Raw genomic sequence first — 20329 nt, forward strand, 5'->3', positions numbered from 1 at the left:
ATGTTTGCAGATGATACCTGTTCTAGCTTGCAAACATCATGTATATATAATTGCTATAGCTGGAAACTCCAACTCTCTGTACAGTGGAAGAGGGCAGAGTATTAGGGCTATAGCAGAAGGAGCTTTGGTACCAGTGTCCAGAGTTAGAATTCAGAAGGCACTTTCAAATAGAAATAGTGATTGAATGGTGATTGGATGTCTAGGCTAGCCCTAAAACTAATTAACTGAAATACTAAACATTTGCAAATGCTTTATTTTTTCCAGCCTGTCATAAATGTGTAGTGTTTAATCAATAATATGGATTATGGGTTTTTTAAGAGTGCTTATGAAACAACTTGGGATAATAAATACCAGTTATTTCATTATTTCTTTGAAAAAGTTTATTCTGAGTTCTGAACAACCAATTTATAAACATTAATAATGCCCTATTTGTGAGCTTGATTAAAAACCCAAGAAGCTCACAGTCTGATTTGGAATATAGAACAAAATGATAGTGAGTCCTGTGTTAATCATAGTGTTTTATAGGAATACATAGGAGAATTTGGAACCAGATGTAGGGTGGGATGACAGGGAGGATTCTCCTGGAGCGGGGGCAGGGGAACCTAAACTGAATCTGAAAGAACTTGGAATTGGGCAAGTGAGGGATCTGGGGAGAGGCAGAGACACTTTTTGAAACAAAGCAAGATGCTTGAGAGAAGGTAGCATGTTTGGGGAACTTTAGTGAGTTTGGGACCTATGGTTTGCAGAGAGCAGTGGCAAGAAGAATTGAGTGAGGGTGAGTAGGATGGCTGGGTAAGATCTTTAAGAACCTTGCGTTTCCTAATAAGGAGTTTGGATTTTATCTTGAAGGTAGTGAGAGGTCACTGAAGGAGTTTACATGGGAAAATAACATAACCAAACTTGCATTTTGGAAATGCAAATTGATTTTGCATTTACAGAAGAAATTGATTCGAGCTTGAAGCTTTTGGAATAAGCCAGTGAGAAATAAGAGTTCTTAGACTAAGGTAGAAGGAAGATTGGAGGGGGGGGGAGAGTATTAGAGTATTACCGAAAGAAGAGAACCATTTTTACAAATCAAAAGTAACTTGGTTCTCAGTGATAAATGTTAAGGAAAGTTTGGTTGAAGTCTGGATTAGCCTTATCCATCAGGAGGTTCTTGTCTTGGTCTTTCTTTTCCCCTCTTTTGTAGCACTGTTTTAGCATAGGAAGAGGGAAGAGAAAAAAAAGAACATTTCCTGAGTCTCTGGCTAGTATCTGTTTAATTTATATCTGTTATAGCTGTTTAATCTTAACATTAGGCCTGTGGAGTAGGTGTTATAACATCTGTTTTTATAAATAAGGAATGGCTCAGAAATGTTAGGATTCTGGTCCATTTTCTCTCAACTGGTAAGTGGTAGAGAGGGAATTTGACTTACAGTTTTCCATGTTCTATACAAGTTATGAGGAAGTGAAATCTCAAATTACCTGGTTAATTTCAAGTTGACCAATACTAGTAAGTATATTAGACTTTGTTGACCCATGGAGAGAGAATGGCTTAAGTTTTTTTTAGAAGGCTTCAATGCATCCTGGTTTTTTTCCCCCAACTTCACAGATTCTGAGCTATTCATTTGACCTTACTTCTTACTTCCTCAGATTCAGCTCCCCCTCTTTTCTGACTTCCCCTTTTCTTCTCTCAACCTGTGACATAGAGCCAGTAAAAGAATGAGGGAAAATGTTTCCCAAGTATTACATTCATATTCACCCTCCATTTGATCTCAGAATATTTGTTATCACTAATTGTAGCGTGAAGTGACTGAGGCAAACTGGACCTATCAGAGGTTTTAAGAATGGTGACAAGTACCAAAGCTTCTCATTCGACTAAAACTAGCTCGTATTTAGAAAGCAGTATTTTGCTTGGTATCTTGGTTCCAAATGTCAATACAGTAGCATAGCTGCCTCTGTATACTAATAATATGACAGGGAAGCAGATATCGTATGTGATTACAGTACAGCTTGAAAAGTACAGTAATTCGGGGTTAAGAAAATGTCCCTATATAGGAGAAGAAATGATTTCCATTGGCATGTCAGAAAGGTTTTAGGAAGGGTTTGAAATTTGAAGGATGAGTAGGAATTTGCCATGTGGAAAAAGAAAATCTAGGCAAACAGACCAATATGTATGGTACATAACACAAAAAATAGTGTATTGGGATGAAGAGTGAGAAGTTGGGTGTGACGGTGTCATAAGGTAAAAGAGGGAAGGTGGTACAAGAACAGGTGGGAGATGGAGGTGACAAGGAAAGTGGAAGACAAATTTTGAAGTTTTTTTTATGGCAGTATAAAAGCATTTAGACCTTATTCTATAAAATGGTAGGGGAACTAGTGAAGGTGTTTTTAAGCATGTTTAGAATATTGACATGTTTCATAATGTACCTTTTTAAAAAATATCATTTTGATTTGTATTGGCAGTAATGGCATAACCTAATTAGAATTAATCTGAACAATAAGTTTTAGCAAAGTTTGAGTCTGTTTAGTGTTTCATCTGGATTTATAACTTTTATTGTTGCTTTGATATTTTAACAAGTTCAAAATAGAGATTTGCATTTGTTCTTTTCTTCGGAAAGTGAATTTTAAAAACTTTTTAAATTTATTTATTCAACTGCATTGGGTCTTAGTTGCAGCCGGTGGGATCTTTTGTTGCAGCGCGCAGGCTCTTCGTTGTGGCACACAGGCTCTTCGTTGCTGTGCTCAGGCTTCTCTCTAGTCGAGGCGTGCAGGCTCTCCAGTTGTGGTGCACAGGCTCTAGAGCGCATGGGCTTGGTTTCCCCACAGCATGTGGGAATCTTAGTTCCCCGACCAGGGCTTGAACCCGTGTCCCCTGCACTGGAAGGTGGATTCTTAACCACTGGACTACCAGGGAAGTCCCCGAAAGTGAATTTTATTTTATTCTTTTATTTATTTATTTTTAGTTTATTTATTTATTTTTACTTTTGGCCGCATTGGGTCTTCGTTGCTGTGTGCAGACTTTTCTCTAGTTGCGGTGAGCGGGAGCTACTCTTTGTTGCAGTGCGCGGGCTTCTTATTGGGTGGCTTCTCTTGTTGCAGAGCACGGGCTCTAGGTGCGTGGGCTACAGTAGTTGTGGCACCGGGCTTAGTAGTTGTGGCTCGCGGGCTCTAGAGCGCAGGCTCAGTACTTGTGACACATGGGCTTAGTTGATCCGTGGCATGTGGGATCTTCCTGGACCAGGGCTCGAACCCGTGTCCTCTGCATTGGCAGGCAGATTCTTAACCTGTGCCATCAGGGAAACCCTGAAAGTGAATTTTAAACTAGCAGGTTTCAAATTATCCAATAAATAAAATAGAATATTTCTATCAAATTAATACTTTAAAGTTGGTTACTATAGCATTATTATCTAAATGGGCAATATTTTTAAGCATTAATATTTGATTTGACATGGAAAGAAGAAGCTAAGCAGCGTAATTAAGTAGTATTATGTATTATGTACCTGTTAATCCTATACTCCTAATTTGTCCTACTCCCTTCTCCCCTTTAGTAACCATAAGTTTGTTTTCTATGTCTGTGAGTCTGTTTTGTTTTTTGTTTTTTTTTTAATTTTTAAATTTAATTTTATATTTTTTTTATACAGTAGGTCCTTATCACTCATTAATTTCATACACATCAGTGTATACATGTCAATCCCAGTCACCCAGTTCATCACACCACCCCCAGACCCCCGCCGCTTCCCCTCTTGGTGTCCATATGTTTGTTCTCTACATCTGTGTCTCAATTTCTGCCCTGCAAACCGGTTCATCTGTACCATTTTTCTAGGTTCCACATATATGCGTTAATATACGATATTTGTTTTTCTGTTTCTGACTTACTTCACTCTGTTTGACAGTCTCTAGATCCATCCACGTCTCAACAAATGACCCAATTTCGTTCCTTTTTATGAGTAATATTCCATGGTATATATGTACCACATCTTCTTTATCCATTCGTCTGTCGATGGGCATTTAGGTTGCTTCCATGACCTGGTTATTGTAAATAGTGCTGCAGTGAACATTGGGAACAATGGGGTGCATGTGTCTTTTTGAATTACGGTTTTCTCTGGGTATATGCCCAGTAGTGGGATTGCTGGATCATATGGTAATTCTATTTTTAGTTTTGTAGGGAACCTCCATACTGTTCTCCATAGTGACTGTATCAATTTACATTGACTGTATCAGTTTACATTCCCACCAACAGTGCAAGAGGGTTCCCTTTTCTCCACACCCTCTCCAGCATTTGTTTGTAGATTTTCTGCTGATGCCCATTCTGACTGGTGTGAGGTGATACCTCATTGTAGTTTTGATTTGCATTTCTCTAATAATTAGTGATGTTGAGCAGCTTTTCATGTGCTTCTTGGCCATCTGTATGTCTTCTTTGGAGAAATGTCTATTTAGGTCTTCTGCCCATTTTGGATTGGGTTGTTTTTGTTTTTTTAATACTGAACTGCATGAGCTGTTTATATATTTTGGAGATTAACCCTTTGTCCATTGATTTGTTTGCAAATATTTTCTCCCATTCTGAGGGTTGTCTTTTCGTCTTGTTTATGGTTTCCTTTGCTGTGCAAAAGCTTTGTTTTGTTTTATATATAGATTCATTTGTATTACTTTTTAGATTCCACATATAAGTGATATCTTATAGTATTTGTCTTTCTCTGTCTGACTTCACTAAGTATAATTTTCTCTAGGTCCATCCATGTTGCTGTAAATGGCGATATTTCATTCTTTTTTGTGGCTGATTAATATTCTATTGTGTGTGTATATATATAAATACACACACACACACACACACACTCTCTCTCTCTCTACATGTCCTTAAGCTAATTGTCAGTTGATGGGCACTTGGGTTGCTTCCATGTCTTGGCTATTGTAAATAGTGCTGCTGTGAACATTGATGTGCATATATCTTTTCAAATTAGAGTTTTTATTTTTTCTGGATGTATACCCCCAAGAGTGGGATTGCTGGATCATATGGTAGTTCTATTTTTACTTTTTTAAGGAACCCCCATACTGTTCGCCATACTGGTTGCACCAATTTACATTCCCACCAACAGTGCATAAGGGTTCTCTTTTCTCTACACCCTCCCCAGCATTTCTTGTTTGTAGACTTTTTATTGATGGCTATTCTGACCAGTGTGAGGTGATACCTCATTGTGGTTTTGATTTGCATTTCTCTAATAATTAATAATGTTGAGCATCTTTTCATGTGCCTGTTGATAATCTGTATGTCTTCTTTGGTGAAATGTCTACTTAGGTCTTCTGCCGATTTTTTTGATTGGGTTGTTTGGTTTTTTTGATACTGAGTTATATGAGCTGTTTTTGTATTTTGGATATTTAACCTAGTGTTGGTCTCATCGTTTGCCAATTTTTTTCTCCCATTCCGTAGATTGTCTTTTCATTTTGTTGGTGTTTTCCTTTGCTGTGCAAAAGCGTTTAAGTTAGATTAGGTCTCATTTGTGTATTTTTGCTTCTATGGTATTTTTTTTTAAATTTTTGAATTTTATTTTATTTATGTTTTTATACAGCACGTTCTTATTAGTCATCAGTTTTATACACGTCAGTGTATACATGTCAATCCCAATCTCCCAGTTCATCCCACCACCACCACCACCACCACCCCCGCCACTTTCTCCCTTGGTGTCCATACGTTTGTTCTCCATGGTATTTTTATAATAACTTTATTGAGATATAATTCACATACCATAAAATTCACTCATTTAAATTTAAACAAAGTTCTGCAACCATCACTGTGTAATTCTAGAACATTTTCTTCACCTCAAAGTAGAAACTCCATGTTTTAGCAGTCACTTCCTGTTCTTGTCCCCCTACACGCACGCATGCACACATACACGCACTAATCTACTAATCTACTTTTTGTTTTTATAGATTTATCTGTTTTGAACCTTTCATATAAATAGATCATATACTATTTGGTTTTTGTGACTGGCTTCTTTCTCAGCATAATGTTTTCAAGTGTTATGGCATGTATCAGTCCTGTGTTCCTTTCTATTGCTAAATAATATCTTATTGTGTGGATATATATCACATTTTATTTACCTGTTCGTAAGTTGTTGGACATCTGGGTTGTTTCCACTTTTGGGCTGTTATGCGTAATGCTTCTGTGAGCATTCATGCACAACTCTTTGTGGGGGTGTATGTTTTCATTTCTCTTGAATGGAATTGCCAGGTCATGTGATAACTGTTTGCCGCCTTTTGAGAAGCTGTCAGACTGTTTTTCAACATGGCTACAACATTTTACAATCTCGTGGAGGCTTCCATTTCTCTACATCCTTGCCAGAACTTTCTGTTACCTGTCTTTTGAATTACAGACATGCTAGTGGATGTGAAATGGTATCTCACTGTGGTTTTGATTTTTATTTCCAGAATAGCTAGTGATGTTGAGCATCTTTTCATGTGCTTATTGGCCATTGGTTTATCTTTTTTGTAGAAATGTCTGTTTAGATCCCTTACTCATTTTAATTTGGTTATTCGTCTTTTTATTGTTGAGTCATAGAGTTCTGTAAATATTTTACGTATTAGACCTTTATTAACTAGATACATGATTTGCAAATATATTCTCTCATTCTGTGGGTTATCTCTTTATTTTCTTAATGATATCTTTGGAACATAAAAGTTTTTAATTTGATGAAGTCCAGTATATCTATTTTCTTTCTTTTGTTGCTTGTGCCTTTGATGTCATATCTAAAAATCCATTGCCTAACTGAAGGTCATGAAGATTTACTCCCATATTTTAAGAGTTTTAGCACTTACATTTAGGCCTGTGATCCATTTTGAGTTAATTTTAGCATAAGGTGTAAGGAAGGGGTCTAACTTCATTCTGCTGCATGTGGATATCTAGTTGTTCCAGCACAGTTTGTTGAAGGGAATATTCTTTCCCCATTGAAATGTCTTGGCATATTGGTTTGGTTTTGTACATAACATAAAATTAAACATTTTAAAGCATACAGTGGCATTTAGTATATTCACAATGTTGTGCAACCACCACCTCTATCTGATTCTGTCATTTGGGTTGTCATGCAGTCACCACTTCTATCTAGTTCTAACTTTGTAAATGTAGTGAACTTGATAAAACTAAACATTTTCATCATCCTAAAAAAGAACTCTATACCCATTAAGCAGTAACTTCTCATTTCCCCCTCCTCTCAAGCCCCTGGCAACCACCGATCTATTTTCTATCTCCAGAGATTTACCTATTCTGGATATTTCATATAAATCAAATCATTCAGTGTGTGACCTTTTGTGTCTGGCTTCTTTTGCTTAGCATGTTTTCAAGGGTCATTCATATTGTAGCCTGTATCAGTACTTAATTCCTTTTTATAGCTGAATAATATCCCATTGTATAGATATACCACATTTTGTTCATCCATTCATCTCTTGGTGAATATTTGGGTTTTGGTGTATTGTTTTTTAACGCTATTACTTCAAGACTTTTGACCTTGTATATCAGCATTCTTCTTTAGTTACAAATTCACAAATACAAGGAAAATGAAGAGCCATTACTTCCCATTCTTAGTTAAGAGTAATGACCTATATATGCAACAATATTCTATTTACCACAAAGAAAGCACTTGGTATGTATTAGTGTCTTTCACCTATTATTTATTTTATAGTCTTCATGTTTTGTAAGTTGCTTCATAACCAGTCTCATCTAAGCATCACAAGAACGTTAAAAAGCACACAAAGGGCATTTAAAAAATTGTTCTTATTTTGCGAGAGAGAGTATTATGATGATTGTCACTTACCCAAAGTTATTTATGACAATTAAATGACAATTAAATGACAGAGTCTAATGTAACTACAGTCGTTTGCCTCCAGATCATGTTCTTTACTGATAACAAAATGTTCCTACACAAAAAATTTTAGCTATTATGCCCTGAGTCAATACACTGAGTTCTTGTAGTTAACCAAAATTATTCAATGAAAGATAGTTATGCATATCTATTCTTTCTATATCACAGTTGAAAATTAACCTAAAATGTAGTTTAAACCCGGTTATAATATTGGTGTTAAGAGCCAGGGATAACCTCTGTACCACAGAATTTTATCTTCTGGTGAAAAAGACCAAGATCTTTAACACAAGATAGAGGCTGTGTGCGTTTTCAGTTTTTTGTTTTTTTTTTTTTTTTTGCGGTACGCGGGCCTCTCACTGTTGTGGCCTCTCCCGTTGCGGAGCACAGGCTCCGGACGCGCAGGCTCAGCGGCCATGGCTCACGGGCCCAGCCGCTCCGCGGCATGTGGGATCTTCCCGGACCGGGGCACGAACCCGTGTCCCCTGCATCGGCAGGCGTACTCTCAACCACTGCGCCACCAGGGAAGCCCCGTTTTCAGTTTTATTCATTAGTGTATACTCTAGTGTATCTACCTATGTTAACTGTAGGCTCTCAATAAAATATTTGTTAAGTGAATGAATGAGAGAAATATATGTTCTACGAGCTGTGTGACACCACTACGTTTTATCATAAATGGCCACTGAATATTCCCGTTAGTCTTTCAAGTTTTGAATGAATACATGTAATAAAAATTCTTATAATCTAACACATATTTATTAGAGTACCTTTTATTTTTGTTACCTTATTAAATATGGCAGGTACTGTTTAATCTTGATTGAGCAGATGAATAAACCGAGGCATAGAAAAGCTTAGTAACATGCTAGGTAGCAACCCAAGCCATAGATTCCTCTCTTAGGAAGGTTTCATACAGCTATGCTGAGTTATAAAAGTAATTAAAATTTAATTATCTTAAAATAACATGATAGTGATATAGGGTATTTAATAGCTTGTGATTTGGTAGATCCGGTCTTTGAGATGTGATTTTATTAACATTTCTGTCAATCTAAAATTGACGTTTCTGTGTTTGACTACTTTGAAAGTTGTATATCTTTTCTTTAAGATGCCTTCATGTGTGTCTGCTTAAATTTTATCAGCTCCGTATTCTTCCCACTTTCACCCCCTGTATTATCAGAAATTTATATATGGTTTTTTAAATGTCATTAAACATCAGTCATTTCATGTTTTTAGGATCAGGAATTTTCCTAGATCAGCAAAACATCTTTTTCAAAATTGCCAAAGGTTGCTTTAAGATATGTTGTCATTTTAAACTTAGTAGATATTTTGGTTTTCCTTTTAGGTGTTGACAGCTCTTCTACCACAAGCAGTGCTTCTCCAATGCCCAACAGTTATGATGCCCTAGAAGGAGGCAGCTATCCAGGTAATTTGTTTTGTGCATATTTGATGTTTATTTGAAAAGTTACTGACCATCAATTACTTCAAACATGAACATGTACTATACATAATTAGCAGACTATATTTTTAGCAGAAAAAAAGGGACATTTTCCTGGTTTTTTCAGCCTTAATTTAATGGTGTAATTGTCACATAACAACTGTGAATGCTGTTTTTGGGAGGCCAAGGAAATTTATTATTTGATTTTTGTTACCATGCTCTTTATCTTTTTCCTCTTTCTAAAAAGACTTAATACTGAATAATTTTTCTCTTCTTTTCCCTTCTTTTTTATGCTAATAATTCCTTAAATAAATTTTATATTTCTGTTCTCATGCTTAGGTCCTTGAATTTCTTCCAACTAGCCTCTGAATATAAATAGTCTTTGACTCTTTACTCCCCCTATGGCTCCTGGCTGCCTCCACCAGGTAAATAGATTAACCAACTTGGGGGTAGGTTTTGGAGGCATTACTTTTAACCATATCTGGAAGTAACTTTGGTCATATGTAGGAACAGGAGTGGTGGATAGTGTTTAAAAAAATTACGAACTGAACTTCTATAATGATTAGTTACTTCATTATAGCATCTTGTGCTGTGATCTTCCTTATTTGCCTGTCTCCTATCACCAACAGCCTGACAACCACACCTGACCTCCTTCTTTGTCTTTTCTTTCTAATGATTCCAAACTTTAGGATTAACAGAACAAGTAATTTTGCTCTTCACTTTATTTCTTATCATGTTGTTAATTATCCAGGATGAAGCTTAATTGAAGTTGGAGTGTGCTGGACTTCACACACTATCTTGCTATCACTGTTCTATGAGTCAGTAGAAAACTTTAATCTTCTCAGCTTAGTACAGAGTTCCCTTTTAACATTTCAAGAATACTTAAATAAGCTACTCAGTCTTTTGTGGTTAAGGATTCTTTCCCTAGGGATCTGTGTGTGTGTGTGTGTGTGTGTGAGTGAGAGAGAGAGAGAGAGAGTGTGTGTGTGTGTGTGTGTGTGTGTGTGTGTGTGTGTAAAAAGTTGTGGACCATTCCAAAAGCAATTACCATTGTCAAAATATTCTAGAAGAGTTACTTCATTCACTAAAAGATGAATACTATTTATTCAACTATCGTATTTCATGAGCTTCAAATAAACCTGAAATAAAACATCTAATGTGGTATAGTTAAAAGATGATGGCCTTGGAGTTAGACCTTGCTGTGTTTATCTGTATTCATTTAATCAACAAATCTTAATCTTGTTATGAACTGTGCTTTGACAGTAAGTGAATAACCTTAGGTAAATTTTCTAGCTATTTTATACTGCACCAAAATTAAGGAAAGCTATGAACATCTTTCACAGTAAGATTAACTGAATTAAGTCTATGTGTCAGGTACTAGGTAGATCTTAGGGACTATAGAAATGTATGAAATACTGTCCTTTTCCTAAAAAAGGGGGAAAAAGTTTTAGACCCCCATGTTTAGGACTCCAGTTCTTCATTTCTTAAGCTGATGACTGTTGTCATGTTAAGAGACCTTTCTACTTACAGTCCCATCACAGTGAGGAGAGACAAGCAGGAAATCTAAGTATATGACACTGCATTGATGCTCTAGTCCTTTTAAGAAGTCTGGGAAGTTACCAGAAAGCCAGTAAGCCAGTGCTTGCCTAATTAGCACAAGACAATAGACAGCAGAATGTCTAAGAAGGTCTCTTCAAGATGAGAGCGAAGAGAGTCAGTAGAAAGATGATTCCTCAATAAACTTTGAAAAAATAAATTTCTTAAGTCAGATGCTTTTAAGAACATATTTTCTTTTTGCAGAGTCTGATTGCTGGTGAAGAATATAATTTTTATATGAAAATATACTGTGAAATACAGTGACATGAGAGATTAAAATACACATATATTTTAGATTTGACTTTTTGTTGTTGTTATTCTTGTATATGGTGATAAAATTTTCTACAGTTTTTTTCCCCCAGTTTTAACCAAGTTTTAGTTTCTGTTTTAAATTTAAATAAAGGAAGAACATTCATTACATTTTATTTGGCCTCTACTACGTACCAGACATTGTTTTAGGAGCTGGACACTATTCTAGACTGTCTTTCATACTTTCATTTTTGCCTCTGCAAATAAAGCAGACTTCTAGGGGATTGTGGTAATATGCCACTCCTTCCATGGACGTTTTTTTTTTTAATAAATGTCAGGGTCAGAGAAAAAGGCAAGTTAGAGCAAAGAGTAGTTGACACTCTTTTTGTTTTTTTAAATTTATTTTATTTATTTATTTTTGGCTGCGTTGGGTCTTTGTTGCTGTGCGTGGGCTTTCTCTAGTTGCAGCGATCGGAGGCTACTCTTTGTTGTGGTGCGCGGGCTTCTCATTGCGGTGGCTTCTCTTGTTGCGGAGCACGGGCTCTAGGCATGCAGGCTTCAGTAGTTGTGACATGCAGGCTCAGTAGCTGTGGCTCGTGGGCTCTAGAGTGCAGGCTCAGTAGTTGTGGCGAACGAGCTTAGTTGCTCTGCAGCATGTGGGATCTTCCCGGACCAGGGGTCGAACCCGTGTCCCCTGCATTGGCAGGCGGATTCTTAACCACTGCGCCACCAGGGAAGCCCGACACTCTTTTTATTGCTTTGCTTTGTCTTCTGCTTCTTAGCGCCATTTCTGCTGAGAGAATAAAAGGAAAAATAACTGTATTTTTAATATACATAAATATATATTTGTATTATATGCTATGTGGTAGTATATATATTTAATATGCATAAATATAAAGGTCTTATCTGTTAGAAATACCAATTGAAGTATTTGTCAATGAAATGATACAAAATGGGGTTTTCTTGTAAATACATGTGTAAAAAAAAAAAGATGGGGTAGGAACATGTGAAACACGATTAGCGAAATACTGATGATTATTAAAGCTGAGTAATGGATATATGGGGTTTATTATTCTATTTTCTCTACTTTTGTGTATGTTCAAAATTTCTCATAATAAAAAAGTTTTAATAAAAAGGGAGATGCCACAGGCTATGGCTCAGCCAAGAGTATTTGTGGAGTCCCGACCTTCAGTTGTCAACACCGTGCTTTTCCCTTTGCTAGACATGCTTTCCTCATCGGCAAGCAGCCCTGCTCCTGACCCCGCTCCTGCCCCTGCTCCAGCTCCAGCTGCTCCTCAGCCTTCAAAAATGGCCAAGCCATTTGGGTATGGCTATCCAGCTCTGCAGCCTGGATATCAGAATGCTGCAGCACCACTTAATTCCGGAGTGCCACCCGGTAGCCCAGCGTATTCTGGATTCCAGCAGTATGCTCAGGTATGTATTTAGTCATAAAAAAAAAATCATATAAAAATTGTGAAACTATTATCAATTCTGACAAATCCCTGTTGATTCAAATGGATCATAGGTATGAATACAGGTAAGTCTAGATCAAACATACATAGAATTTGATTCCAGTTTGTGTGTGTGTGTGTGTGTGTGTGTGTGTGTGCGTGCGCGCGCGCGCACATGCGTACATAGAAGAAGATAAAAGGTATTACTGTGATTTTTCTTTTCTGCATTGTACTTCTATTTTTCAGGGGCTCTGCAACGTACAGGTATTAATTTTATGATCGGGAAATTAAAGTAAATGTTATTTTAAATTCTGTATTACTAAACTGCCTTTCTCCTCAAAAAATGACATGGTATAAGTGTGGTTTGGGATTTTGGCCTCAGTTCTTAACTTGAAGAACTCTCGGTGACATATAACTGACATTGGTAAAAGCCTCCATACACATACATGCTCATTAATACGTTTGTTCATAATTACTGCTATGACCTCTTTTGACATGACCCTTCTTGGAGTTACCTGTTAAATACCATATCAGTTCAATAATAGGACAATAAGTATTTTACATTTATATTTATTGGGAAAAAAATAAAATATAAGGAAACGATTTAAATGGCAAAAGCATTCTACTTACAATAAAAATCTGCTTATAGTAGACTCACCTTACAGAAATTTTATCTGGTGGTGAACTGATGAAAATTAGAGGGGAGATAAGAAAACCATTTGTTCCTGGAATTTAATCTTAGAATTAAAGCACAGAAGAAAGAAGGAAACTGGGAGAGGCACTGGAGAAATGTGGTTGGTTAGTACAGATTTCCCTGCCTTCCATTTTGTTAGATTTTCTTTATGACTTTATTGGTCCAGATGGAACACCACTATTTCAGCGTAACTGAGCAATAATGATTTAAGCACATAGCTAAGATGTGCTTTTAAATTCTTACCTGTGTACTAAAAAAAAGGTTATAGATTTTAATCTAATCTTAACATTAACAAGCTAATTTTAAAAGCAGCCATTTATTTTTGAATCCTAGTTAGAATATTTTAATTTAACTTTTAGCAGCTTTCTATAGTAAAACTGAAATGCCTTTAAATGTTGCATTTAGTATAACCCCAGTGGGAGGGTTCTGAAATCTAAGGGATTTCTTTGTGTTCATTTATTTATGCTGACCTTTATTAAGTAGTGGGAAACCCCAATAGCTGCCCTTTGAGGAAGAAAAAAACTTAAAATTAGTTTTTCAGGGTAGAAAAACAGGTAAAAAGTTGATGTTAAAAAATGAAAATAAAAAATAGAAAAATATTTTAGTGAATATGTAAAAAACCAGATACAGATACTGTATGGCTTTTTTTTTAACCAAAAAAAAAAAAAATGTGCATGATCAACTGTAGGAAAATGCAGATAAGCAAAAAAGAAGAAAATAAATATCAATCAATACACCCACCATCAAGATATAAAAGTAACAGTTGGAGGCTATCCTTCTGGGTTTCTTGCTGTATGCATTTGCAGGAGAAAGCCAGTAAAGAAGCTGGTCATGTAAATGACTTATTTACACAAACAAATAAGCTGATAAATATGGACATTGTTTTTCATTTTTTTTAAATCCTTGGACAACGTAAGAGGAAACCTTTCTATATTATTACATATCCTTCATCTGATAACTGCATAACATTTTATAATCACCTAGTCTGCCACTATTGGGCATAACTTGAGTGTCAAAATCAAAATATACACCTGTGCACAAACCTTGTGCCTTCGTCTCATTATTTCCTTAGATGAAATCTCTTCAGGTGAAATTAGTGAATCATAGCACCTAATTTCACCAGTCTTTAGAATTTCTCTCTACTTATTCATTCAGTGAAAACTTAACTGAGTTTCTACTGTGTGGCAGCCCTACTCTAGGCACTGAGGTTACGAGAGGAAGCTAAGTGAACAAAACAGAGTTCCCTCTCTCGAGCAACTTGGTGGGAAGGCAGGGCCAATGGGACAGTAAGTAAGTAAAGCAATAAATTAACAAACTAGTTTCAGGGACTTCCCTGGCAGTCCAGTGGTTAAGACTTTGCCTTCTAGTGCAGTGGGTGTGGGTTCGGTCCCTGGTCAGGGAGCTAGGATCCCCATGCCTAGTGGCCAAAAAACCAAAACATAAAACAGAAGCAATATTGTAACAAATTCAATAAAGACTTTAAAAAACAAAAACAAGCTAATTTCAAATAGTTACAAGTGCTATGAATCAAGAGGAGTGGAAGAAATTGCAGGGGTTGGGTATAAAGAGTAAATAGTCAGGAAGGCCCTCATTATAGAAGTTATGTTTGAGTTAATATTTGAATGACAGGAAAAGCCAGACATGGAAAAATCTGGGGGTAGAGGATTTCAGGCTAAGAAAACATATATACAGAAACGTTAAGGCAGGAGCAACTTTAACATGTTTTAGGACCAAAGTCCCAGTGTGGCTGGAACTCATTTAGCAATGGGAAGAATAATAGGAATGAGATCAGAGAGCTAGGGAAGAACCATAGTCAGAAGCTTGGATTTTACATCAAGTGCAAAGGGAAAACATAGGAGATTTTATGTAATGGAATGAAATCTGATTTACGTATTTAGAGACTCATTTGGCTACTATGTGAAGAACGGATTAGGGCTGGGAGTATTTGAAAAGATAAAAATGGAAACAGGGAGACAAATGGAAGCTTTGCCGTCATCCCAGAAATAGATGATTGTGCTTTCTTCTAAGGTGGTATTGGCAGAGGTAGTGAAAAGTGGATGGATAAGGGATATCTTTTGGCTTATTGATGGATCGGATGTGGTGGGTGAGAGAAAGGAAGCATCAAGGATAACACGTAGGTTTTTGGCAGGGCATCTGGATAGAGGGTAGTGTATTTACTTAGATGGTAAAGACAGAAATAGTTCTGGGAATAGGAATCGAATTGGCCATATTAAGTTAGAATACCTAATAGACATCCAAGTGGAGATGTATAGTAGACATTAGTTGATCAGCATTTGGTGGTCAGGTATGGAGAAATAATGTACCAATTTATATTCCTAGAAAAAGTGTCCTTGCCTACTTTTCCATATTACTAAATATGTCAAGTATTATATTTTATAAGCAAAAATATTAAATTATTTTCATAATTATTAGTTATTTGTGTTTCTTTACTGAAATCCCTGTTCATATTCTTTCACCATTATGCTATTCAGGTTCTTCTAGTTTGTAACGTTTTTGTCTAATAATATATTGCAGTTTTTTCCCCCAGCTTGACACTTGTTTTTAATTTTAATGTTTTTTTCTTAATTGGAGAAATGTTTAATTTTATAGAGTCATATTATAATTTCTTTTGTTTTTACCTTTGTATCTTTTTTTTTTTTGCGGTACGCGGGCCTCTCACTGTTGTGGCCTCTCCCGTTGCGGAGCACAGGCTCCAGACGCGCAGGCTCAGCGGCCATGGCTCACGGGCCTAGCCGCTCCGCGGCACGTGGGATCTTCCCGGACCAGGGCATGAACCCATGTCCCCTGCATCGTCAGGCAGACTCTAAACCACTGCGCCACTAGGGAAGCCCATTTACCTTTGTATCTTTTAAAGGCCTTTTCAACCTTAAGATTAGGGAAAAATTCCCTCTCTATATATTTTTTTACTTTGGTGAATTCACTTTTTTGCATCTTTTAAGGTTTTGTTTTGGTACATAATGTAAATAATAAATCTCATTTCTCCCCCCCATATATATTCAATAGTTAGCTCTAATTTCACTGACATTTATTAAATAATCTATCTTTCCTCATTGATTAAACATTCCACCCTTATTTTGTATCCTAAATTCTTAAATTTAAATTCTTATATTCTAAATTCTTATCTTAAACTTGGGTCTGTTTGAGGTTTTCTATTATGCACTGTTACTGATCCATGTAATCATTTTTGTCTCCTCCTTTACAGCTCTACTGAAAACTGAAAGAATCTCTAGTATTACCCAGTTTTGGTTTTTTTCCCTTAGGATCATCAGCTTCAGTTACTGTCAACAGTTTGTTATACTTGTTTGACCTATCCTCTACACACACACACACACACACACACACACACACACACACAGACACACACAGACACACACACACACACACACACACACACACCCCTACCTTTTCTTACTGAGGGCTTTAAAGCTAATCCTGGTCAAGGGGAGGCAGGGAGATGGAAAAGATAATTTCTTGCAAACCACAATACCACTATCATATCCAACAAAATTAACAATTATTTCTAAATGTTGTTTAAAATTCAGTCCATATTCAGATTTGCCCGACTGTTTCAGTATTGCTCTTCTGTAGTTGGTTTGTTCAAATCAGGAGCTAAGCAAGACTTACTAATTGCATTTGCTTATGTCTCTTAATTCCCTTTTTAATTTAAAAACAAAGCTCCACCCCTATTTTTTGTGCCTTTGAACCTTTGAAAAACCTGGGTCTCTTGTCCTGTAGAATGTTCCACATTCTGAATTTGGCTGATTGCTTCTTGTGGTATCATTTAACTCGTTCCTCTGTTCCATCTTCTATGTATTAGAAATTAGATCTAATGGCTCAATTATAGTCAGGTATATTACTTCATTTATTTATTTCCCTAAGCCAAAATACAATATATTTTGGTTCTGTGTACATCATAATAATACTTGGTTGTCTCACTTTTAGTGGTGTTACGATTGATTAGTGGGTTCATATGGTGACAACCTGATCTTTTCATTGTGAGGTTCCTCATTATGCTTTCACCCAGTGGCTTTATCATCTATTGATATCTGTTTATCGTCTATTCCAGATGACCATTACCTGTATCATTTATTTCCATATGGATTGTAAAATAGTGATTTTCCTGACTTTATCATTTTGCACTGATTAGCTGGAATTCTGCAGTACATTCACATAATGGAGTGCTCGATAACTACAAAAAAGAATGTGGAAAAATCTCTATATACAGACATAGAGTTATTGCCAGGACTTTTTTTTTTAGGTGAAAAAAGGGGTCATATTTAGAGCAGTGTATATATTAGTTTATATTTGTAGATGCAGACAATGGAAGATTAATAAAAATAGTTACTTGGGGGGGATCAAGAGTGAAACAAGATATCTCTGAATTATTGTAAAGTTTTGACATTAGAATTAGGTAAATTTTGTTTACTCAAAAAGATTATTAAGTGGAAAAAAAGATGAAAAGCAATCCTTAAAAATTAAAATCAAACAAAAACAAGCAAACCAGTTTATCAAGTTGGATACATTCTGATACAGAAAAAAAAGTATTGTTCTAACTAATCTTAAAACTCAGTATTTTGTATGTTCTCAATGGGAAATAATCCAAGGACAAAAAGAACTACAAAGAAATCTTTAATTTAATAACTTTACATTTATAATAATATTAGTGTTGTCATTTTGGAACTATTTTAATATATTGTAGGATAAAACAAATAAGTAAGGCTGTTACCATTAGGAATCAAGATTTTCAGCAAAAGAGAAGAGAGATGCAGGCATAAAATCAAAAAAGTTAAATTAAAACACCATCATCTTAAATTTGAATTGGAAATGTCAATGTGAACTGATTATTCTTTTTCTTCTATTTAAAAATGTATTATGTTTTCTATCTCTACGTATTGTAGAAGTCTGGAAGTAATAAACACTAGCAGTGAGCACCCTTATTATCCAGATTATGGTCTCTAGATACCATCCTTACTTAAAAGGAACCAAGAATCCTTTTTGGATAAATGATTAATTTGGAGTCTGAAGGAGGAATGGTACAAAATGTCATGCCAGAAAGCAAGGAAGCTAACAAAGGCAATGGGTTCATATCAAAAGGACACTGGGGTCAGCTTTAAGGGGATCTCACTGGCCAAAAATTGGGCAGTTTGGCCATCAAAGTGAATAGTAACTAATTCGTTAAGTCACTTTGAGTTAATAGAAGGCATGAATTCAGAATAATACTAAAAATATAAAGGAAAGCAAAAAATAAGCAAAGCAGAACTCATTGAACATCATTGTCATTTCTATGGCATCAACTCATTCTGAAAATTGAAAAAACTTTAAAAACAAGCATTTACCCTGCTTTTCCAGTAAGAAAGATATTCAGAGAAACCAAATTCTTGGTGTTGAAAAAAGCGTTATTTAAATTTTGTTGTGGAGTTGAATCATGCAAATAAGGTTTAAATTTATTCAGCATTTTTGCTTTGAGTTTTTTCAAGAGTGCTTTAAACTGAGCTGTCCTAGTAAGTTATTTTACTGTTACAAAGCCAGATTTAAATTTTTTTTTTTTAGCTTCTTGCTTTTCTGTATGTTAACATCCTATATATAGGATAATAAATTTTATTCATGTTTGTTAACATTGTTCTTTTGTTTTGCTTTGAATTGCCTTTTCAGCAGTATCCTGGTATGAACCAGCTGTCCTCCAGTCTGGGAGGTTTGAGTCTTCAGAGTTCTTCACAACCAGAAAGTTTGAGACCTGTAAACCTTACTCAGGAGAGAAATATTTTACCCATGACTCCTGTTTGGGCTCCTGTACCTAACCTGAATTTAGACCTCAAAAAATTAAACTGTAGCCCAGAGTAAGTATTTAATTTATAACCTTTAGTAAGTAAAACCTTGTCAAAAACATTGTGTGACTTTCAAAAATAGTAAAAGTACTATGGTATTAATTCCTTGATTGGAAGTTTTGTTAATGTGAACTCTTGTAAATTAGTTTGTATAGAAATTCTAGACGTAAAATTCAATTTAGGTCATTGGATCCTGTCCCCATCTCTGTCGCCATCCAATCTCATTCCCTATCATCTAATGCTAGGAAAATTTTTTTGTATTTTAGTGAAGTGTTTTAGGAACCCAAATCTAACTATATTTTTTTTCTTAAATTTCTTTTTCCTCACTTTTCACCAGTAGTAACTTCTGATGTCTTTTAAATAAGGTGAAGTCTTTAAAATTTTATGCACTTCAGTCTCTGCTTGAAAAGGATACAAACGTCATTTGTGTAATCCCAAGAACAGGTTTAGATAAATAATTTTTCTCTGAATTTTCTTTTCCCACTCAGTGTAGAATGAGAAGACCATTGCCCCCAGGCATATTTGTCCAGCCTGAATTTAGATTTGGATTTTCTTTATTGAATATTTCCTCACCTTATGGAGAAGTTTAGCTGGCAGCCTCCATCTGGTGGCCACAAACCCCTGGTGTATCGTCTGGGTGGATGAGCTCTGTTACTTACCTCATAGTACCCCCAAAACCAAAAGTTCTCTGTTATTACCTGCTTTCCTTTCTTCTGTCTCCTAAGAATAGGATATTCCTCTGCACCCAGACATCCTCCTGCTTGTGGAATCTCTCCTCGAAAAGTAAACTATGATTCACAGACAACATTCACAAACAACTCTGATTCACAACAACATCACAGACAACATTTCTTCCTTGCATTAGGATTAGTGTTCTTTAGAGACTATATATATATATATATATATATATATACATACACACACACACACACACACACACACACACACACATATTCTTTTTCTAAAGGCAGTAGTTTTCTAGCTTTTAAAAAAACTAAGTTCCTCTTTTTTTCAACCAAAGTCTTATATAGATTTCCAATACAGGAAACAGGAAATGGAGGTGCTTCAAGGGTTCCACCTCTTCTGCCACACCCTACCACCAGCACCCCCATCAGTGCTGAAGACAGTGCCAAGATCATTTCTATAAAAATGTATAATCATTGATTCTAGATTGAAAGTAGCTGCCTGTCCTTCTGAATGTAACTTGCCATCAGGTCGATAAGTATGTGGAT

General features: G+C 35.9%; 1 protein-coding gene across 5 annotated transcripts in view; it reads left to right on the top strand.

Annotated features, from left to right (window-relative positions):
* The window catches only part of SEC24B (SEC24 homolog B, COPII component), a 94035-nt gene that overhangs the window by 46156 nt on the left and 27550 nt on the right, over positions 1-20329 (top strand). For 3 of the 5 annotated variants that reach the window (XR_003432238.1, XM_027103484.1, XM_027103486.1), the window contains 3 exons: positions 9169-9249; positions 12329-12540; positions 18925-19109. Coding sequence is in view for 4 of the 5 variants with exons in the window: in XM_027103484.1 (XP_026959285.1) it covers positions 9169-9249; positions 12329-12540; positions 18925-19109 (478 nt within the window). In the remaining variant the exon portion in view is untranslated. The remainder of the gene's footprint in view (positions 1-9168; positions 9250-12328; positions 12541-18924; positions 19110-20329) is intronic. The other 2 variants (XM_027103485.1, XM_027103488.1) reach the window with 1 other exon arrangement.

The sequence above is a fragment of the Aethalodelphis obliquidens genome, unplaced genomic scaffold (genome assembly GCF_003676395.1).
Source record: "Aethalodelphis obliquidens isolate GAN/ISIS:26980383/991018 unplaced genomic scaffold, ASM367639v1 scaffold6, whole genome shotgun sequence".
NCBI classification, from domain to species: Eukaryota; Metazoa; Chordata; class Mammalia; order Artiodactyla; family Delphinidae; genus Aethalodelphis; species Aethalodelphis obliquidens.